General features: G+C 28.6%; 1 protein-coding gene across 1 annotated transcript; it reads left to right on the plus strand.

The window, feature by feature from the left end:
- Nucleotides 1-169: 169 nt before the first annotated feature.
- LOC132282361 (glycosyltransferase BC10) lies at nt 170-8,416 on the plus strand. Its single transcript, XM_059784013.1, has 11 exons — nt 170-1,040; nt 2,338-2,454; nt 3,989-4,089; nt 4,273-4,344; nt 4,601-4,682; nt 4,865-4,945; nt 5,378-5,416; nt 5,617-5,682; nt 6,417-6,566; nt 7,430-7,558; nt 8,214-8,416. Exons 1-11 carry the CDS (start codon nt 807-809, stop codon nt 8,247-8,249), a joined length of 1,107 nt encoding a protein of 368 aa, XP_059639996.1. The 5' UTR covers nt 170-806; the 3' UTR covers nt 8,250-8,416.
- The last annotated feature ends 14,703 nt before the right edge of the window (nt 8,417-23,119 follow it).

Here is a 23,119-nt window from a genome sequence, read left to right on the forward strand (position 1 = left end):
GAATATGGAGTCAGAGTAAATAATACTAATACGAATATTATTAATACTATTATTATTATGCATAATAATGATTGAGAAAAACCGAAAAAAAAAAAAAAAAAGCGCTGATCCCCTACATCGTACGCAACCAAAGGGTCCAAAGGGCTGCTTACAGGACACGACTGATTCACTCACTAGAGGAGCCTCATTTCTCAAGACAAGCCAAGTGACCGGTCTCTCTCTTTCTTCCTTATTAGTCTCATCTTCACTCACGGTCTCTGTAGAGCGATGGTCCACGAGAGTCTTGAAGACTTCTCATAAAATCTCATACAATCACAGGTCTCTCGCTCTTTCACCATCATCTCCATCCCGTAATTGATGCAATCTCTGCTCAATTTCGTGAAATCTTCACGAAATTGAAGTTCAATTCTACACATTCTGTGGATCTGGTTGGTTCTTCATCTGAAATTGACTATCAACCTAACTTGAAGGTAGAGAGTCTAGAGAGAGAGAGAGCACAGAGAGAGAAAGAGAGAGTCGTATAGTGATCCGCTCAATGTCAGAAGGAAGGTGAAGTGACAAACTAGATAGATAGAAACGGGGATTAGAGAGAGAAACTAGAGTGAGAAAGAGTAGACAGAAAATGTAGTGATAGAGAATCTCATATTCATCGGCTCATTGTCGTTGACCAGGAGGTGAAACCAGATATCTTCAGGCTTGAAGAATTGAGGATTTTTGAGTAATTGTTAATTATAATTAGGAATTGGTGATAATCTAATCTGTGATAGCTCGAAATGCTTGAATATTTAAATTGAAAGTGAAATTAGATGAAGCGAAAGGTAAGCCAACAGAAATCTCACTACATATGGAAGACGAAGGTTTTTGCTGCTCTTCTTTTTGGATTTTGCTTCGCGACTGTAGTACTACTAGAGACCCAGTACAGTCGAATCAAAACGCTCGCTTTATTGTCTCCTCCAATTGTTCAAAAGCCTAAAATTGCGTTTCTGTTTATAGCTAGAAATCGGCTTCCACTAGACATAGTTTGGGATGCATTCTTTCAGGTAATTTCAAATCAAATGCTTCTTTAGGACTTGATCAACTACAAATGCCTCTGACAGTTTTCTTTCCTTTGTTTTTGCAAGGTATATTTTACTGTTTCATTGTTTCTCTGAAACTGTTTGATTATTTATATCGATTCAGACTTATAGCACGTCAGACTAGATTACTTGCCTTATAGAAATTTGTATGTAAAGTAAAGAGTGGATTGTGTTATATGCTGGATATAAGCATGTGTGCGTTTTCTGCTAGCTGCCTGATAATTGGCAATTCATTAAGGTCTGTTTGTGTTGACAAATTTTATCTGCAAAAGTGCGTTTTTGGTTTTTCAGATTGAACCAGTGGATAGTTCATGATCATTTGAAAACATTAAATTAATTTGACAAAAATTGACTTTGGTCAGTTTGTGCTTATAAGTTCAAACTAATTAATTACACTGTAATAAAGAAGTGTAGTTAACGATGTGGCAATGGCTAATCAGTGAAATTTTGTGTAATGGTCCACACCTCTCTTGGCTTAGATGGTTTTTTGGCAGGCCCCCACATTTGCTAAACATATTCAATGTTCCAAGTTGTTAAGAAAAGAAATTTCTTTCCTTTTTCAGAATTTCTATGTAAAGAACTTGGTAAATGTTTACTTGCATATGTGATTAGATCAACAAGTCCTAGCTTAAACATTAGTGAAGTTTTTCTCTCCTGTAGGTAGCATGTATGAATTCCCATGAAAAGGCTCACCCCATTAATGGGTGACATCTCATTGATTCTCTTCTATGAAAGCAATGTGCAGCATCCTATAGTCTAATAATACTAAATTAGGTATTTGATGAGATAAACAGTGAGTCTTGCCCCATACCGTGATCAATGGTAGGGTGGAACCCTCTAGGTTGTCGTTTAGTAAGAACTAGATATTATTTCTTTTTTTCAGGTAGTGATTTGGATTAGAAGTGGTTCTTGAAGAAGCTTAAAATTGGCTACTTTATTGTGTTGAATGGAGCAGAAATTGTTGTTACTTTATCCAGTCAGCTTATCGAGTTTTGCTAGCGTCTTGAGTCTATTGGCTTTGACATCTTATCTTGTTTTATATCATACCAACTTGTTGGGCTGAGCTGATGATTACTCTTCTATACGGTGGATGGGATGATGATTTTCCATAGTATGTGTATGTGTATGTAACAACTGTTATTATGTTTCATGTATCCTGGGACACGGTACAATTAGTTTTATGGTTTTTAGTGGAAACCATATGTATATTGTTTAACATGTTTGCATTTAGATTTACGACGTGTTTCTTGTTTGTTTGAAGGGGGATAAAGAGAATAAATTTTCCATTTCCGTTCACTCTAGGCCTGGTTTCCTTTTTAACAAGGCAACAACAAGATCAGCCTATTTCTTGGACCGTCAAGTTAACGATAGCATACAGGTTTATTTTCTGAACATGGAATCTTTAATTGATAATATTGACAGTTGCTGAAAATTTGGCTTGTTTTGTTTGTCGAAAGTCTTCTTGTCTCACAAGGCATTCTTAAGGACAAAAAAGAAGGAAAAACTCGTTCTTGCAAATTTCAACATGTTAATACTGCTTCATATTAAGAAAGCAGCATGGGACAACATTTCTTCATCGGGAGACAAGATCAATCTAGGACCAAAACCATAGCTTGCGGTATTCTTAGTGTCTACACAATCAAATGCCTCAATTATTCTGCCTCATGATATACGTCTATATCCCTTTATAGTCCCCTTTAGTTCAGATATACCTTGTTCTTCTTTATTGGCACATAACCATATAATTACTATACCATCTCCACAGGAAATCACTAATATGAAACTTGCAAACTTTATCTATCACCCATCCCAAAGGGGTCTATAATGCTTTTAGTCTTTCCAAATTGAAGTGAAGCTACTTTCTGCTTGAACTTGGAGGTTAAGACACTGTAGGGGAATAATCTGTATCATCTAAATTAGTAATGTGGAGATATGGCTCTTCTGAGAAACAAGGGAAGTGTTCAAACTACACAAAGTACCATGTAGATTAGTAATTTTACCTTTTTTTGTACTTATTCAAGATCACAGTGGTTACATTCTATATTGTCCTGGTTTTAATATTTATCCGTGTTGAGCATTATATGCCATTCTTATCTCCATGAAGGAAAGTTTCCTTCTATATTGATACACCTGCTGTTCGACTAGCATGACAATTCAATCCTAACTTTGAAGGCATGTGAAATAGTTCAATTTGGCTCTTTGTTGGTTTCAAGAACTAGAATGCACTTGCCTCTTGACATACTGCTGAAGAATTTGCTAGTTAGAAATCTTCCTGATGACAGACTGGTTGAAGACCCATCCTGATCTTAAAAAGTTTAAAATGGGATATATTACTGAAAATCCATGCTAGTCAGACCTGTGCATCTAGTGACGTAAAAAGGCTTTTGGCCTAAGTGGACTTTTTTTCTTTCCCCTGTTCTACACAAAGTGGGGGAGCCGTCCCCCAACCTGTGCCCAAAATTTTTGATCTGTCATAGCAGACACTCCAGCCATCCGGAGGTGATACTCAATAGGGTAGCCCTCCTCCAACATGCGCTCAGCATTTTGACTTTTCATACCATACAACCCGGCAGATTTCGGAAACTGGTTGCCTGGAGAGTTTTTTGAAAAGGATGTCCCATGCGGCCACTTCATTTTTTTCATCAGCTCCCATACATAAAATCTATTAAAATTGGGCTCAGCTTCAGCAAGTTCCCTGTTTGGATGTAACAGAGTCTATGGTTAGCTTGTTTCAATTAGATCTTTCATCTTTCCAAGTAGTTTTACTTTTACATTGGAGCTTTGGCTTGCATGAAACTTGACTATGTAATTTAAAGTTCCTTCTTGAGTATGAAAACCTTGCAAATTTGTTTTTCCAGTTCTCTTTTTGTTTTGGCTTAATGAAATATATAGCAATTTTGCTTATTTTCCAGGTAGATTGGGGAGGATCAAGCATGCTCCAGGCAGAGCGTATATTGCTTCAACATGCACTCATGGATCCTTTCAATGAACGATTTCTTTTCCTTTCAGATAGGTGAGGTTTGATCTCACTAATGGCTTTTTGGGCATTTGTCATCTTCCATATTTTCTTTTTTCTGTAATAAAATCTAAATGAGTAGTACTGAGGTTGTTATTGTTTGCTCATGTTCAGTTGTCAGCAGGAGGTTATTATTTGTTTCATCTTATTATCTAACATTATTTCAGTTGATCATTTCAGCTGCATACCTTTATACAACTTCAGCTACACGTATGACTATATAATGTCTACGACAACTAGTTTCGTGGACAGGTGATGGGCTATTGCATTTGTTTATTTCCTATTTAGCATGAATATTTTGAAAGCTGAAGTAAATAAGTAACTAACTGATATATGATTCCAAGCTGCATACAAGTTTGCTTTGCATAACTCCTTTCGAATCAAAATTCTTGACATTCTATATTGCTGATGCTTTGTGACAATTTGTAACAAGAAAAATTTGTCATAGTTTGGATTTGAGTTCAGATTGGTTTGTGAAATTCTGTTGTGAATTTAATGATGAATGCAGCTTTGCTGATACAAAAGAAGGCCGCTACAATCCAAAAATGCATCCTGTAATTCCTGTTTATAACTGGAGGAAAGGATCTCAGGTAACAGTTCAATATATTTGTTGGTTGGTTTGCTTGCTAAAGTTCTATAGGAGAAAGATCCCCTTAATGTTTGAATGTTTATAATTCAAATATTAATAATTGAGAGAGAGAAGTTATCTATTATGCAATGTTATTGCGGATTCTGGTCGTCTTACTGTGTCTTTTGCATTGTGTTCTTGCAGTGGGTTGTTCTGACCAGAAAGCATGCACAGATTGTGGTGAAAGATGATACCACTTTTCCTATGTTTCAATTGCATTGCATGGCAAGTCATCTTGTAACCATGTTGTGCAATATTTTTTAGTGCAAGGAGAGAACAATTTTGTAGTGAGCTGTGTATAACGGTAGTTTCTTACTGTGCTACACATTTTCGCTGGGTAGAGATAATATCAGTAAAAAATATCATTGATTACCTTACCCTTTGTGTGGTCTGAACTCCCTGATCCTCGCCTCTGAAATGCTTTCATGAATGGGAGAACAGTTTCCAAATCATTATGAGCTATGCTATTAATCATTTATTTTTTTATTAATGCATAGGGTTCTGGTCCATCATGCACATTCGTTTAGCTATTTAATCAAATTTTCTCTCTCATTCTTTTTTACGAATATTCTCTGAAGGTTCACATTTAAAGTAAGTTTGCTGTGGACCTATTGTTTTGTTCCTTACATACACGGCTTATTTTTGACAATTATGCAGAGGAAGTCGTTACCCGAGTTTTGGCGGGATCATCCCCTTGTGAGTGCTCTTTCTTCCTTATATTATTTTTCCTTTCTCTTCCATTTTTGCCAGCATGAAATATTTGCTCTTATAAATTTTATCTTGTATACACAATACTGGTTCTTGAACCAATAGCCAACGAGTACAATTTAGTTAGAAATGATTTGACAAGTTGAGGTTTCTACTTTTTATCATTATAGATTCATAATCTTGTGCAGCCTGCTGAAGGATGGAAGGAGCATAACTGTATACCGGATGAGCATTATGTTCAGACGTTACTGGCCGTAAGTTGATCTTTCATTCATCTATCTAAGCTTTGTTAAGAAACAAGGAATTCCTATTGCCCCCCAAAAGGCCTAGACTCTTCCAATTTCTCACAGAATGAGCTTCAAGACAACATTGTACTCTCAGAGCAAACATATTTTTCTTTTCTATTTTAATATATAGCATTTCTATGTTATTCCGACACCATATTCCCAAACTCCCAGTGACTGGTCAGACATTTTGCTCTGGTTCAGTTAATTTGATTTAATATTTTAAATATGTAAATTGCAACATATAATGCACAAATTATTCTGATGACTTTTGCTTTTGGTATCTGAGTGTTGAAATAATTTTGTCTGGAGTTTATATTATACAGTTTTCTAATGCCATGGGCTTGGTAGATTATTTGCTGTTCAGGATTTGTATTGTTTAACATCTTTTTCCATTTGGAATATTGCCTCTCCAGTCACGCCCAGTTGCCTGATCGTCTTGTAATCTCAAACCACGTGCTAAAGCCAGAGAATTTCAGAAGTCATTCTTAAAAGGAAATATGATTCAATAAAAAATAACAGTCTTAAGAACAAAATAAGCTATCCATTCAGCGGCGATCCAAGGATGTGTGATATCGATGTATTTTTTTTTCCGGAAGTTGATTTCCACTTAAATTCCAACCATTGAAGACTGTAATTTTGGTTCTATTATAATATTTTCAGTTTTACTTAGTTTTCATAATCCTTTATTTTTCTAACTTCAGCAAGAAGGCCTTGAGGGAGAAATCACACGAAGGACACTAACGCATACTTCCTGGGATCTTTCATCTTCCAAAGACCGTGAAAGACGAGGATGGCATCCTATGACTTACAAGTTAGCAGATGCTACTCCCATGCTCATCCAATCTATAAAGGTATGTGATTGCTGCTCTGGACAGACAAGGCACATCGATCTAGTGACAATACTTTCATGTTTGGCCACTCACTCTCATTTTTCTTTTAGGCTGCATTTAGTATTTAGCTGGAAGTATCCTGTGAAAATTTGAAGCTTGAGAGAGAATAAACTGAATTATCATTGTTCAGGTTATACTTGGTTAAGAAATTGGAGTGACTACTTCCACAGCTGTCTTGGCTGTTTCCACAGCGTGTATAACTTCTTTTCCCATTTATAAGACTGGATGCAGCCAAAAAAGAAACAGCAATAAACGGCATTCCTTAAAAGTTTCTATAATTATCCAAAATGAAAGAAATAGACTATTTTTTATTATTATTTATTGTTCTTATTTTTGGGAGATGCCTCTTGGAATTAATACTTACTGTGTCTTCCAAGTTTCATCTAATAGCGCACAACAATATTTCAATTGTTATTTATATGTCTCCAGTTGTCATCAAAATAATATCCTGTTCTACAATTCCATTTCACTGGACCAATGGAGCCTAAAATGCCCCCTTCTTCCTCAAATGAACTAGAACTTTCAACACCCATCAAACTTACCTGATGATGTTTGAGTGAACCTTACACGAAGTGATTTTGTTGTGGAAAATTTAGCTTTCATTTGAACTGTCTCTTTTCTTTAGGTTTCCAACTTTCAAGTAAACTGTCAAAAGTTGGTATTTTCCCCTCTTCAGCACTTGTTCTAGCTACTGAAGTAGAAACTTAAAAATATGGAAAACTTATTACGGTTATTCCTTAATTACCATCAACGAGCACAAGTTAATCAGTTCAATTGAGAAATGGCGTATTCACATTAAACAAATTTGATGAGTTTTTTTGCAGGATATAGATAATATCTATTATGAGACTGAGTACCGAAGAGAATGGTGCACTAGCAAGGGGAAGCCCTCCCCATGCTTCCTTTTTGCAAGAAAGTTCACTCGGTCTGCTGCTCTCCGGCTTCTTAATATGGTAAGTTTCTTCCTTCGGTGACTTTCTTTGACGTCTTTTCTTGGTATGCTAAAGTAAAACTATAGGGAAAAATTAAAGGATCACACTAGTCAGGAGAGTAAAGAAATAAAAGGCTAGTGTTAATCCCTCCCCTTCTTTGGTTAACTAAGGATGAAAAAGAAGAAAGAAAATAATAGTGATATTCCTTCATCTTGATTGGAAAAGATAGTATAGAGGGAAAATAGAAGGAAATGAACATCTTATTATGCGAGCAAACAGAGAGAGAATAATTCACTTGTTATTAAAAAAAATGGTGAAAACAGTACCAACTCTCTTATCCTTTAAAAATTAAGAATACTGTTCAATGAGTTGGCAAACCCATCGTTCCTCATTTCACTTTCTTTGCCTCCTTAATCTTAAACCGAACATGAAATAAACCTGCTTTGTTTTGTCCTTGCAACTCTGTCAATCTAAACATACCCACATTTTTCAAAGGTAATATACAGATTCAGATATTGAGAAATCTTAACGATTTATGAAGAAAAAAAAAAAAATCATAACACTATATTAAGTAGAACAAACATGTGTTGTTTGAGTTATTTATTAGGTTTTTCTCTCTTGAATACCTGATTTCAGTCTACTTTAATTGGCTTTTTTTATGTTTTCTGTTGTCCAGTCGGCGCTGGGAGCTTCAAATGAAAGCAACAAGTAAATCCTTGTTATGGGAAAGTATATATCTGCTGTAAGTTCACACGAGCTAGATGAATAACTAGGGTATGGAAGTTGAAAAAAATAAAAGAAAAAGTTATTATGATGTAAATTTTCTTATTTATTGGATTTATTATGATAACAAAAGTAAGTTTACTATTCTTTGCTCCATTTTTTTAAGGTGTTGGGGTTACATGAATGTCCTAGCCACTGAGAGTTGTTGCGCGCTGTGTGTGTTTTTCTCTCTCTCTCTCTCTCTCTCTCTCTCGGATAGAACTACTTTTCTGGAAGGGCCTTAAGCCCTTTAATTCATAATGTGAAAGGAACAAAACGTTGTCTCAAGAAAAAGAAAATAAAATCGAATTGAATTGAATGCATAAATTCTCAAGAATAGTTTGTATAATGATTATTGTTGTCGATAGAAAACAGTGATAAAAATAATAATAAAAAATAAAAAATAAAATAAAAAAAAGGGAGCCATGATACTCAAGGCCTACAAATCTGACTGATTTGTTAGGCCCATCACTTTAGAGTCATTGATTACATGCTAGTGGAATTTTGTTAGTTTAAAGCCATTGACTACATGTAAGTGGGGTCATCATTTTCCAAACAAGAAACCTCTTCCAAGGACATGTTAGTTAGCAATAGCCACACAATCTAAACACATTATTCACTAATAATTATCTAGCGGTGTAGCTTGGGAAAAGTTAACCAAGCTCGGCCTAAAGTATGCACAACCTTCAACTCAAACCAACCCGGTCTGATCTTCAATTCAAGCTCTTGGGCATTACCTAGTGTAATGGGTCAAGTGTTTCAGGATTCCATCTAAAAATTTAAATTGTTAAGTGAGATTAACATTCAATTCATATATACTTATTCACTTCCCTATCAAAGTCAATATGGAAAAAAAAAAAAAAAAATTCCGAGCTCTCAACTCCAAGCCCACTTTGTTCTTAATAATTTTACTCAGGTTGAAAATGGAATAAAATTTTGGGTTGGATTGGCCTGTCCAAGTTGGATCCTTATGCTTTAGGTTTTTAAAATTAAAAAAGCCTTTGGGCCGGAATCTAGAGCGTGTATTCTATGAAAGCTGGTTAATCTGTTTCAATTAAATATTGCACGGGAAAAGTGGAAGAATAACGGTCTTTGATGGCAATACCAGTTTACTAAAGACATTGAAAACCAAACACGTCGGTGGTTTGTTTATTTTGTGTTTCTAGAAGAAAATCTTTAGTCACCGTCAAAATTGTTTATTCTTTCGAGTCTGTCTATTTTATATACAAAGAAACATTATCTTCTCCTCTCCCATATCCGAATCACAAGAAAGTGGCACATCACCGCCCACCCAATTTCTGCAACCGTTCTCATGCTATCTTCCCGCATATTTTACTCTTAATACACTTTTTTTTCTTAGGTTTGCCCAGTCAGCCAAACCCCGTTGCCTGGTTTATATTGACAATGTATTGGATATTGATTTCGAAATTGATTCAATAATTCGAATATAAATTAAATATTTAATATGATATTTTTTTAATAATTAAATTCTAATAGTCTATCTAATTAACAAATCAAATATATTTATGGTTAATCTGATCTAATAATAATCAAACCAAATTAATTAAAAAATATTCTCTACATAATGTAGTTTAGGGTAAACCGAAAAAAATCCTCTTAAACTATTGCATTTTTGCATATAACCTTCCTAAACTATTAATGTGTTGCAATTAAGGACAAATTCATCATAAAAGACTATTTTACCCTCACTCATTAAAATTTTATTTTTTACTAAATTATTTTTATTATCTTTTCTCGATATTAATTATACTATTTACCTTAATTTTATTATTAATATTAATTTATCATAAAATTGGAAAAAAATATAGATTTGTAACTACAATTTTTAAAATGATTAACTTATTATTAAAATTTTATTATTTATAAAAAAAATTATTATAGCCAATTTAAACTTTTTTACCGTAGAAAAATATATTGATGAAAATTTAATAAATTAGCTAAATTAAAAAACCTCCTTTTTCGTGTAATATATTCATGAAAAATTAAAAATTTAATTATATTTTTTTAAAAATATTTTATTTAAACAATTAATTTCAAAAATTAAAGGTAAATTTATGTAAATTTAATGGAAAATATATTATCAAATTAGTATGAATTTATTTATAATTTATTTTAATAAGAAAAATAGATTAAGTGTAATTCAATAAGATGGGGCATTATGGTCTTTTAATGAAATATGGTATAAGTATTGAGATATTTTAGAACAAAATGTGTTAGTTTAGGAGTATCATGCGCAAAATATAATTCAGATGGGTTATTGCAAATTCAAACATAATTTAGGGAAATTTTTTTGGTACTTTACCCTATAGTTTATCATGCATATATTTGGATTTTTTTAGTTATTTTAATTTTTCTTATTTTTTAATTATTTTCTTCTAGGATATAGATTATAATTCCATTATTACTTTACTTATGTAGTATATATATATATATGTAGTTATATGCATATTGCTTATATATTATGTGTGAGTCACGATTCTCAATACATAACACTTATTATAAGATGGAAAGAGTATTAGAATATAAATTTCATTCATTGGCTGTCATTAATAAAGGTGGACCGAAGTTAAAATGGAAAAAATAAATAAAAGAAGAAGAAGAATAATTTGCATGGAAAATTTGAAAGAAATACATATATGGGTATATATCTATGTTACATTGCGAATACATAAATGATGGTAGAATTATTATTTTTTTGGACCAAATAGGTGTCAAAAAATAAATAAAAAATAAAAATAAAGAAGAAGAAGATAGATACGCATCTAATCAAAAAAGAGAAACGCTTTAAGAGATTGGAATCAATATCCCAATGGTTTCACTATGGACCACACTACAATAAGATCATAATCTCAAAACAAAAAGGGATATGACGAAACCTACCGACGCAGCAAATTTAATTGAATTTTCTTCACTCAATTGGTTTTTTTCATTCTTTATTATTATTTTTTTCTCTTTATTTTATTTTCTTGTTCATATTTGATAAATTCAGTTATCAGAATAACGTACATTCTTAATTGGATTTTGAGAGAGCTAAATCCTGATGAATCAAAATCCTCTCTGATATATATATATATATATATATATATATATATATATTTGCAATTTCATTTGGTGAATGAAGTTCATCAAAATCCTCTCTGATATATATATATATATATATATTTGCGATTTCATTTGGTGAATGAAGTTCATCACTATAAATGATGAATTTTGCTACCATAATCATATGAAATTTTTCTTGTTTAAGTTTTCATTAAACCAATTTCCAATAACAATTATCAGCACCAATAAATAGGATAGACCGGAAGAACTCCATTGGTTATCTAAAAATAAAAATTCTATCGTATCCTTATATGGTGTATGAAATTTATAATTTCGTTGGTGCAAATTCAACGTAATTAGCAATTGATAGTGATAAACTCCGCTCATTAAATTGAGAAAAAAAATTACCAGAGATGATTTTAATCCATGATGGAGGATTCTCTATCTATATCCGCACATGATCTAAATGTTATCGGAATTTATGACTAATAAATTTTTGATTAAATTTTTAATCATTATGTGGGCTTTAAAATGGTATCCACAATTAAAAAGCATTGTTACTAAGATGTGGATGGTCAGAAAAATTTAATCTCATTCATTCGTCACTAAATTCCAAAAACGATAGGTCTTACAAGTGATCATTTGTTCGGTGGACAAATCTCATTTTAGAGAAAGTCGATGTAAACTTTATTTTTATTTTTATTTTTATTTTTTATCCTTTTTGAACCTTGAGTCAAGGTTCAATTAAGTTATTTTTTTTTACGTTGCAGTTTTATATTGGTACTGAATGGTGGTTGAAACTAATTGTTATTGGTAGTTTAAGCGACACTATTTTTAGGATGAGAAGAGTAAATTAGTATGACGTTAGGTGGGCCCACATATTATCATATTGCTTGTCCTTGAAGTTTTCCACGTGCCATCTCCAAGACAAGTCACGTGCCACCTTATTTTAAAATTTATTTTTACAAAAAGTACGGGGTTTTAGGAGTGGTCGGTTCTTGTGGGCCCAATGAGACTAATATGACAAGAGTCGGTGAAAAACTCTGTAACTGTAATGAAACTTGGCACGACGCGGTGGCCCAGAAAGATCAAGAATAGAGGCCCACGCGCTTTGAATAAAACTATCCACAAGTTAACCATAAAATTAGAATATTAAAACAGCCACGTGTCGCTATTCGAGCTAAGACACTTTTCAAAACCCACTTTGTTTTTAGTATTTAAAATTCTCTTTTTTTTCTTTTTCTTTTTTATAGTTCCAACTTTTTGTATTGGAACGGATAAATCCTTTGTTGATTCGGTTGACGGACCGCCTTGGGACTAGACCATGTCTCCGTGTGCCAAGCGGAGACTGCTGGACTGACTAGTATTGTGCCATGTGTACGGGGAGTTGTTGGATTTGGTCCACTGTTTCATTTCACTTTATTCCCAAAAATTATTAAACAGTAAGAAAATATATTATAAAAAAGTTTCAATTTGAGGTTTAATTAAAATAGTTAATCACGTATTAAACGAATTAAGACCATCTAAAAATTTTATTACATGGTATATATTAAATACATAAATAATTGTATCAAGAACATAAAACATTTATTCAGTTTTCTTCTTTTTCTTTTTCTTTTTTTAAATGGTGATTAGTTTGGACCAATAGTCCTGAAAGACTGTCTAAATATTTCTCCTGTTCATTGAAAACAAAAATTAATGAGAATCATCAAATTGCATTTTGGTTAGAGTTAGGGAAGACCAAAATTTGTATCATTTCTTAAGAAATTTTTGGTTGGTGTTAGATTTGGTAATGCGGTGAAGAAAGTTGGAGTTCTTAACAAGATCACACATACTGATAGATTATCTATATAAGGTGAATTAATGCTATTGACACTATCTAATTTCAACTTATGAAAAAAAAAAATATATATATATATATATATATATATATATATTTTCTGTAGAAAATTGTATCACAATCAAGAAGTGCTTCAATAATGTTCTATAAAAATAAATAAATAAAAGAGTAATTTAATTATGTACTGTTAAAGTGTCATTTAATGTTACTAATTAATGAGTACGGTTTACAGAATAACCATTATAAATTAATACTTGATAAATGAACAATTTCTTTTAAATAATAAATTAAGTAGGTCTTAACTTGGACCAAAGTACTATAAGATGGGCGTAATACATTTTATAAATTCCCTTAAGGTTTCTATAAGACCCACTTATTACATAAATGAATAGTAATTTAGTAAAAGGTACACATTGAATACAATATATTGAATTTTATTTTATTAAACAGTATAATACATTAAATATTTAATTAGTTAAATAAATGAGTACAATACATCGAATTTTATTTTTATTAAACAGTATAATACATTAAATATTTAATTAGTTAAATATATTTTTAATTGATTAAATGAGTACAATACATTGAATCTTAATTGATAAAATTTATTAAATTTTTAAGACTATTGAGAAACTAAATATTTAAATAATAATAATATATTTAATTAATTAATTTATCGATAAATTAATATCTTGCTTAATTAATAAAATTTATGTAGTCACAATATCCATTAATTTATAAAGGTTGTATTATACTTGAACTCTCAAATGCTTTGTAAATTCGAAATGTAAAGTAATGATTGAGATTCTGAAATTGATATTGTCAAATCTATACAAGCCTTTATTCAATTTTTTTTTTTTTTTTTTTTTTTTTCTTCCAAACTTCATTACGTGTTATTCTTTCTAAAGACACTTCACAACTGTTGGTATATGCGAATTCTTCATCATCTTTATTAAAATATGCTCATGACGAGTTTGAGTAAGAAAAAATGTATCAAGTAATAACAGAATAAAATTTAAAGGAGTTAGTAGGTAATATGGGTTGAAGAATAAGAGAAAAAGCTGCTTTTTATAAAGAATGCTTTAGTTGTAGGGTGAGGAGGTATTATATTTCAAACTATTCATCGGACAAAAAATAAAATAATAATAATAATAATAGTAATATTCTCCGACCACTAGTCATTAGATATTTGCATTTTATGTCCTTTTCATTGCTCTAAGTTTCTATGGAGTTCGAATGCTGACGGGTGTGATCCAACTTGCAAATATGACAAAGAAAATTGAATTTTATTTAATTTCATTTCATTTACAGATTTAAATAGGTAAAAAAAATTAACTTTGTTTTGTGTTAATATTGTTTTTGACATATCAAGTTGAAGATTTACTTGTGGAAAAAAAATGTTGATCGTTTATTCAGAAAATAACATGAGATAACAAAAGGAAATTTAAGGCACTCTAATTCTTATAATATCTTGAGTATGACCCTTTTTTTTTTCTCCCCTAAAAATATATGCTCATGATGAGTTTGAGTAAGAAAATTGTAGCAAGTAATAACAGAATAATTTTTAAAATAGTTAGTAGATGGGATGGGTTGAGGAATAAGAGAAAAAGGCTGCTTTTTTTATTTTAAAAAAAATGCTTTTCACCTAGCGAAGTTGCATCAAAATATTCATCGGACAAATAACAATAATTATATTCCTCAGACAATTGGTCCACTATGAGTAGATACTTATACCTTGCTTGGTCTATAATTCTGAAAATAATTCTCAATAACTTATAAAAAATAAAATTGTTTTTAGATAAGTATAAAAACAGGCTTTTTTGTAGCTGAATTTTTAGAAAATAATTTTTAAAAAATTAAACCAAACATAATTTTTATACAGTTTTCTATTTTCAGATAATTCAGAATTACAAACCAAACAAGCCCTTAGTTTTTATGCCCTTTCCGTTGCAAGTGCATGGAGTTCCAATACTAACATTGTGTTGCAGCTAGAAGTTGCAAATAGGCATTGACGGATACATTATTTTTTTTAAGGGCATTGTTGAAGAAAAAAATTGTAAATAACTTTTTAAAAATAAAATAATTTAATTTGTGTATCTTGTCCAACTCGTGCCAAACCGTGCCCCACATGTCAATGTGAAACCCAAATTCTTTGACCTCTTAGTCATGTTCGTGCTTCCTAGATTAATGTGGATATGGGTTATACAAAAGTAAAGAGCATGTTTGGAATGTGTTATTATATTATTTTTTTGATATTGGACTTCAAATTTGGACTCATATTATATTTGGGAGAGCTGATGTTGGTTTGAAATAGTTCATAACATGTCACATTTTTTTTGCCCAAACTCATATCACCTATTGTGTGTTTCGATAACAGATAAACTAAAGAAAATTTCTGAATTTAAATAAATAAAAAAAAAAATTTCCTTACCAAACGTGGTTCCGATTTCTATCCAAAATACTCTTACAACAAACCGGTTGTCTTGATATTGACCAAAACATAAAACCTGAAATAAATAAAATATATCGCATGTCAAACGAGCCCAAATAAATAAAAGAACCGTTTTACTTTACTTTCTTTTGAGTCTTAAAATATCAATGAGTGCAATAATATATTGTGTATTTTTAAAATTGAGTGAAAATATAACACCGTGTGAGAGAATCAATTATCATAAATGTGGGGGTGGTAGAGTGTGAAAAAAAAAGAAGGGATTATCTTTTGAATAAATAAAAAAAAAATCAAGGGGGAAAAAATGTGAAGTTGGGTATTTTTATAATTTGAGTGGGGACATGTTTAAAATTTTAACAAAAATTATAGGTAGTAATATAAAAAGGAAAATTAGCGGGGCGGATGCCCCCACAGATCCTATGCTAGGTCCGTGCCTGCAAACAGGAAAAAGAAAAATAAATTTTATTCATTTAAATTCATTGACTGATTTAAATAGCTACAAATTTACTTTGTTTTTTATTAATATTATTTTTCACATATCAAGTTGCAGATTTACAGGGAAAAAAGAGAGTTGAAGTATCAGAAAATGACGAGTGAGTAGAGGAAAAAAAAAAATTAAAGACACTCTATTTTTTTTTTTGAAAGGTTATTTAAGGTACTCTAATTCTTATAATTTATTGGGTATGTTTTTTATTTTTTTTCTTTCTTTTTCCCGGGTAAATAAACTCTACACAACTGTTTTATTCTTAAAAATTGGTCATGGTGAATTTGAGTTAAAATTCTAACTATGACTGAATATTTTTTAAAGGGCTTGGTAAGTTGGTAGATGGCGTGGGTTGACAAATATGAGAAAAAATGGTTTTTTATTTTTATTTTTTTAAGATAATGCTTTCGTATTATCATGGCAACAATCCTAGAACAAATATGTTAAAACACGATATGATTAAAGTGTATAAAAATATAAATAATAAAAAGTGTCTCAACATGTTCATCCCATGTGCACATTTATTTATATTAGAAAAGGGCACGTGCAATGCATGAATGTTTTGTAATTTATTGAATTTTTTTTATATATTTTTTAATTATTTCATAGAAATTATTTTATTTTATTTCAATATATCGTTGTCTAATTATATATTCTTTTATTAAAAAATTGATAATAAATAGATAAATACAAAAGTTATATGTGATAGAGTTCTCTTTTTATATTATTTAATAAATATTTTTTTCATATTAAAAAATAAATACTAAATGTTGAAACTCTTTACACTTTTATAATATATTTATATGTATTATTATATTATTATGTATTTTCTGTTAATATATCATTTGTCTAATGTGATAGAGTTTTATAAAAAATAAAATAGGTAATTTGTGGTAAAGTTTTATATCAATTATTTTATTTTTTTTTAAATATATCCTTGCTTAATTAGATTTTATTTTATTAAAAAACACATAATAAATTGATAAATAAAGCTTATATGTCATAGAGTTTTAAAGAAAATAAAAAAGTCAATTTATGGTAGAGTTTAGGTAATTCGTGTCAGTGTTTTAGGGAAACTCTTTTAATATATCCTTATCAATGTGATAGACTTTTATTAAAAATAAAATTGGTAATTTGTGGTAGAATTTTATAGAATTATTATTATTTTTTTAAATTTATATATCCATGTCTAATTAGATTTTATTTTATTAAAAAACTCATAATAAAAGGTAATTTGTGGTCGAGTTCTAGAAAAATTATTTTATTTTTTATATCGATTAATAAATATTTTTATATTAATAATTCATGTCTAATTAGATTTTATTCTATTAAAAAACTCATAATAAATAGATAAATCGATAATTTGTTTTAGAGTTTTATATAAACTTTTTTAAAAATTTATTTTATTTTCTTTACATATATCCTTGTCTAATTAGATTTCCTTTTATTGAAAAACTCATAATAAATAGATAAATACAGGTTATATGTGATAGAGTTTTAAATAAAATAAAATAGATAATTTGTGGCAGAGTTTATAAAAATTATTTTATTTTATGTAAATATATTCATAATAAATAGATAAAATACATGTTATATATGATATAATTTTATATAAAATAAAATAGCTAATTTGTGGTAGAGTTTTATATAAATTATTTTATTTTATTTAAATATATTTTTGTCTAATTAGATTTTATTTATTAAAAAACTCATAATAAATATATAATGTGATAGAGTTTTATAGAAAATAAAACTGCTAATTTGTGGTAGATTTTAAAGAAATTATTTTATTTTCTTTAAATATATTATTGTTTAATTATATTTTATTTTTACTAAATAAACTCATAATAAATAGATAAATAGGTGATATGTGTTAGAGTTTTATAGAAAATCTTTTCAAAATTCTTTTTATATCAATTAATAAATATATTTTTTTTTGTTAATTTCACTTACAACCCTTCAAGTTTCAATATTTTATGCACCAATTACCTATTTGATTTTAATTGGTAATTGATTTGCGTCAAAGTTAATGTAATGTTAATATAATGAGCATGTAAAAAATAAAGCAAAAAAAAAAAGTATGAGGATAATATGTGGTGAATTAATTATTTATGCACAAATTGATTTATTTCAATATTTTATGCACCAATTGATTTATTAAATATATTATTATGCATTAACACTTTTTTTATGGTGCAAATAATAATTAATTTATTATTAATTTATAAAAATTCGAGTACAATCATTTGATGTATCTTCGCAAATGAAAGAAAATATCATTTGATTCGATCTCATTTGTTGCTTAGATCCATGTTCTAACGAATCTGGATCTCATTTTTTTGAGTGTTGTTTAGTGACTCTTTAAATTTGTTGAATCACGGGGAGAAAAAAAAAAAAACACTAAATAAGTGTTTGTTGTTATTTGTTGAAGTTGAATTTGAGGAAGAAATTTGTCTTCAGAATTCGTGCACGACTTTGGATGTGCTTATTGTTCTTCTTCTTTGATTAATTATAGAATTTTCAATTTCTAGATGTACCCTTCCTCCATGCTTTTATTTATAAGCTTCTTAAATTAATAGAATGATGACATGTGTCATCTCATGATAAAGACATAATCATAATTGGTCGGGGCAGGATGAATGTCATTATATTTTATAATAATAGTATAGATATAGATATAGATTTTATGTTACAGTTTTATAGAAATTCTTTTAATAATGGCATAAATTTATTAAGTAATTTGTAATTTGAATTTATATAAACTTTTTTAGCAATAGTATAAATTTATTTGGTAATTTGTAATTTAAATTTTATTAAGTAATTTGAGAGTGGTGATTTATTTTATTAGGTAATATTTTTTAGAAACAAATAAATAAATAGGTAATTTTAGTTTTATTAGGTAATTTTTAGAGTTTTATAGATTTATTTTATTAGGTAATTTTTTGTAGAAACAAATAAATAATTAAGTAATTTGAATTTTATTAGGTAATTTTTAAAACTTTATATCAATTAATAAATAATTTTTTATATTGATAAATAAATATTGAAACACTGAAACTCTTTACACATTTAATAATAGTAGATAGATTAGTGAAATTGTACGTTCGTGTGGTAAACTTTAATTTAAAATTAATATTTAATAAAATAATTATAAATTCTAAAATATCCATGAACATAAAATTGACACAATATAAAAAAGATAAAAATATAATTTTTAATTGAACTTTACAATATGAATTCAATTATTAATAGGTGTATTTTAAAACTCCTAAAACAAAATCAAAATCAAGACTATTTTTTATTATAATCTACTAATATTTTATTTATTTATATATTGTTTATAAAATTAGAAAAGATGTGGAGACTAAATTATTTATATATTTCCTTGTCCAATGAAAAAGACTAAATTATTTATTTTCTTTATATATTTCATTCTAATTAGATTTCTTTTTATTATAAAAACTTATAATAATTAGGTAATTTGTGTTATTATAAAAGGAAACATGCATACTGAACATATAAATTTATTATTAAAATAATGTACTATTGCACGTAAGTAAAATCTAATTTAAAATCAATATTTGATAAAGTAATTAAATAATTATAAATTCTAAAATATCAATTAACATAAAATTGAAATATAATTTTTAATTAAAATTTACAATATGAATTCAATTATTGATAGGTGTGTTTCAAACTCCTAAAATAACATCAATATCAAGACTATTTTTTATTACAATTTACTGATATTTTATTTATTTACATATTGTAAAATTATCTATAAAAGTTGAAAAAAATGTGGAGACTAAATAGACTAAATTATTTATATTTTTTTTGTACATTTCCTTGTCTAATTAGAAAGACTAACTTATTTATTTTCTTTATATATTTCGTTATATAATTATATTTTCTTTTATTAAAAAAACTCAAATTACCTATTTATTTTGAATTTTATGGAAACTCTTCTAAACACTTTATATTGATTATAAAATAAAAATAAATAATAAATAAGTAATTTGTGTTATTCTAAAAGGAAACATACATCTGTAACATATAAATTTATTATTAAAAATTAATGTATTAAAACACATTAATGATACACATTAATGACTTACTTTATTTTCAGTTAGTACCTTCTTTTTTTTCTTAAATCATCCGACTTAGCTTTTTCTCTCTCAAACCGTCGAACACGACCCCTAATTAAATCTTATGAAGATTCCAATTAGAAAGCATTCGTCACTAACAAAAAAATGTGAATTGTTGTTGGGGAGTTTTTATTATTATTATTATTATTTTATTAATCACGGCAATAAGCCATAATCTATAGTTGGACACTTAATACCTGCACTTATATATATATTACACACACATATTTATCGATTGCAGTATTTTGTAATTTCTCTATTTCTCCTATTTTATGTCTTAAAAAATTGCTTTTATGTTACACCCAAATAATATCAAAATCAAGACTATTTTTTATTACAATTTACTAATATTTTATTTATTTATATATTAGAAAATTATTTATATATTATTTATAAAATTAGAAAAGATGTAGAGACTAAATCGACTAAGTTATTTATATTTTATTGTATAATTAGAAAGACTAAATTATTTACTTATCTTATTAGTATTAAAAAAAGTCATAATAAATAAGCAATTTGGGTTTTAGAAGAGTTTATATTTCCTTATATAATTAGATTTTCTTTTATTAAAAATTTGAGTTTTATAGAAATTTTTTAAACAACGTATATTAATTTTAAAATAAAAACAGATAATAAATAAGTAATTTGTGTTATTCTAAAAGAAAACATACATACGTAGCATATAAATTTACACACTTTAATGTATTGTGAAACTCTTTGTACTTTTAATAATATATATATAATATATAAATTTGTGTTATTCTAGAAGGAAACATTACAAATTTACACACTTTAATGTACTGAAACACATACAAAAAATAATGTGCTAAAACACATTAATGTACGGAAAACGATTATTCTAAAAGGGAACATATATATTGAACATATAAATTTACACACTTTAATGTAATGAAACACATATGAAAAATAATGTATTGAAACTCTTTGTACATTTACTATACGTAGATAAAGTAAATTTGTTAAAAATCTCTATAACACACTATAATAGGGACAACGACTATAGACTCAAATTTTTACATAATAAATTTTTTTTTTTTTAAAGTTAAAGTAAATACACATCCATTATTCATAATATGTCTCTATTGCTACTCAAACTCTCAATTTATAAAGAAGGAAAAATCATAACTATTACTCAGACAAAAATAAAATAAAATAAAATATAAAAATAAAATAACAATAAGTATAATAATAATAATAATAATCCTTAGACCGCTACAACAAAACAGTGGTGTGGCAGCAAAATTTTAACAGCATTAAAAAACAAAAAAATGCTGCTATTGCTATTGTGGAAACATGGGCCCATTTTATGTCCTTTTCATTGCAAGTGCATATCATTCCACTAGTAATGGTTGTGATAGAATTTGCAAATAGGACAAAGAAAATAGATCTTTATTTACTGATTTAAACAGCTACAAATTTATGTTTTGATATATCAAGTTAGAAGATTTACTGGGAAAAGAAAAAGGTTGAAGCTTACTTGGAAAATGATATAAGAGGGAGAGAATTTTTATTTTTTATTTTTAAGGCACTATGTTTTTTATATATAATATATTGAGTATGATACATTAATTGAAAAAATGAAATGTCTTGAATATATATATATATTTTTAACGAGTGCGAACATCATATTCCAATAATAACAATAACAATAGTGGCATCTTCCAAAAAGTGTATCGTTTAATGTATATTATTAAGAATGATGCCACTTCAAAATTGCACATTTGGAAGTAAACACTTTGCACAATATTATTTACACAGTTTTCAACTATTATTATTATTTTTTCATCCCAAAAATCGGTAAAAACACAAACTTTTGCAAAAAAAAAAAAAAAAAAAAACCCCAGTTTGGTGACGAAATAGTCACACTTAGTGAGGAATTAATTCATATTGGTTAATAATTCCGTAGACTGTTTGCACAATAAAACTTGAATTATGGTAAGTCTCCCTATGTTATATATAAGATTATAAATTTTCCTCTACCCTTTTCGTTTATTGCAATACATGAGAAAGTGATTTTATATTTTATATTCTTAGAAATTTTGAAGTTCCAATTTTTAACATATAATATATTTAATTTTGGCAACAATTAGTTACCATTAACAAAATTTTGGAAAGATGGTGTGGTGGTACAAAATCACTATATGGTAAGTTGATATTAATTTTTTAAACTAGTTACAACTATACATATCAATTTTTAACATATACTATATTTAATTTTGGCAACAATTAGTTACCATTAACAAAATTTTGAAAAGATGGTGTGGTGGTACACAATCACTATAAGGTAAGTTGATATTAATTTAATAAACTAGTTACACTATCGTAATATGTATACAGAATATAGTATTTTCTCTCTTACGGAAGTATTTTTCTTTCTTTTCCAAAAAATATCTCTCTTTACGGAAGGTTCTTTCTTTCTTTTTTACTTTTCTGGAAAATATCTCTCTTCACGGAAGGTCCTTTCTTTCTTTTTTCCTTTTCCGAAAAGTATCTCTCTTACGGAAGTTATTACCATAAAACCATGAGGCGATCGATGGTTCGTAATTCTTAAAGCTCTAGAAAAGGCAAGTGGGTCAATTTACACATGTCACAGTATCAATTGGTCAATTCCATGTAAAAACTTGTTACCATGTGATTCTTAACTCATAAATCAAATGTAGCAAGAAACCTTTTCAAAACTCTATGGAAAATAAACTTTAAAAAAAAAAAAGACTCTATGGATAATCCTATATTATTTAATACAGTACTGTAATAAAATCTTCTCTAGCCTGGCCCACCAACCCAACCGCCCTACGTAGCTCCCCCCTCCCCTTCGTCC

This window comes from Cornus florida, unplaced genomic scaffold, assembly GCF_030987335.1.
Source record: "Cornus florida cultivar Cherokee Brave unplaced genomic scaffold, ASM3098733v1 CherokeeBrave_3.0.0_Hap2_Chr11, whole genome shotgun sequence".
In the NCBI taxonomy this organism is placed as follows: domain Eukaryota; kingdom Viridiplantae; phylum Streptophyta; class Magnoliopsida; order Cornales; family Cornaceae; genus Cornus; species Cornus florida.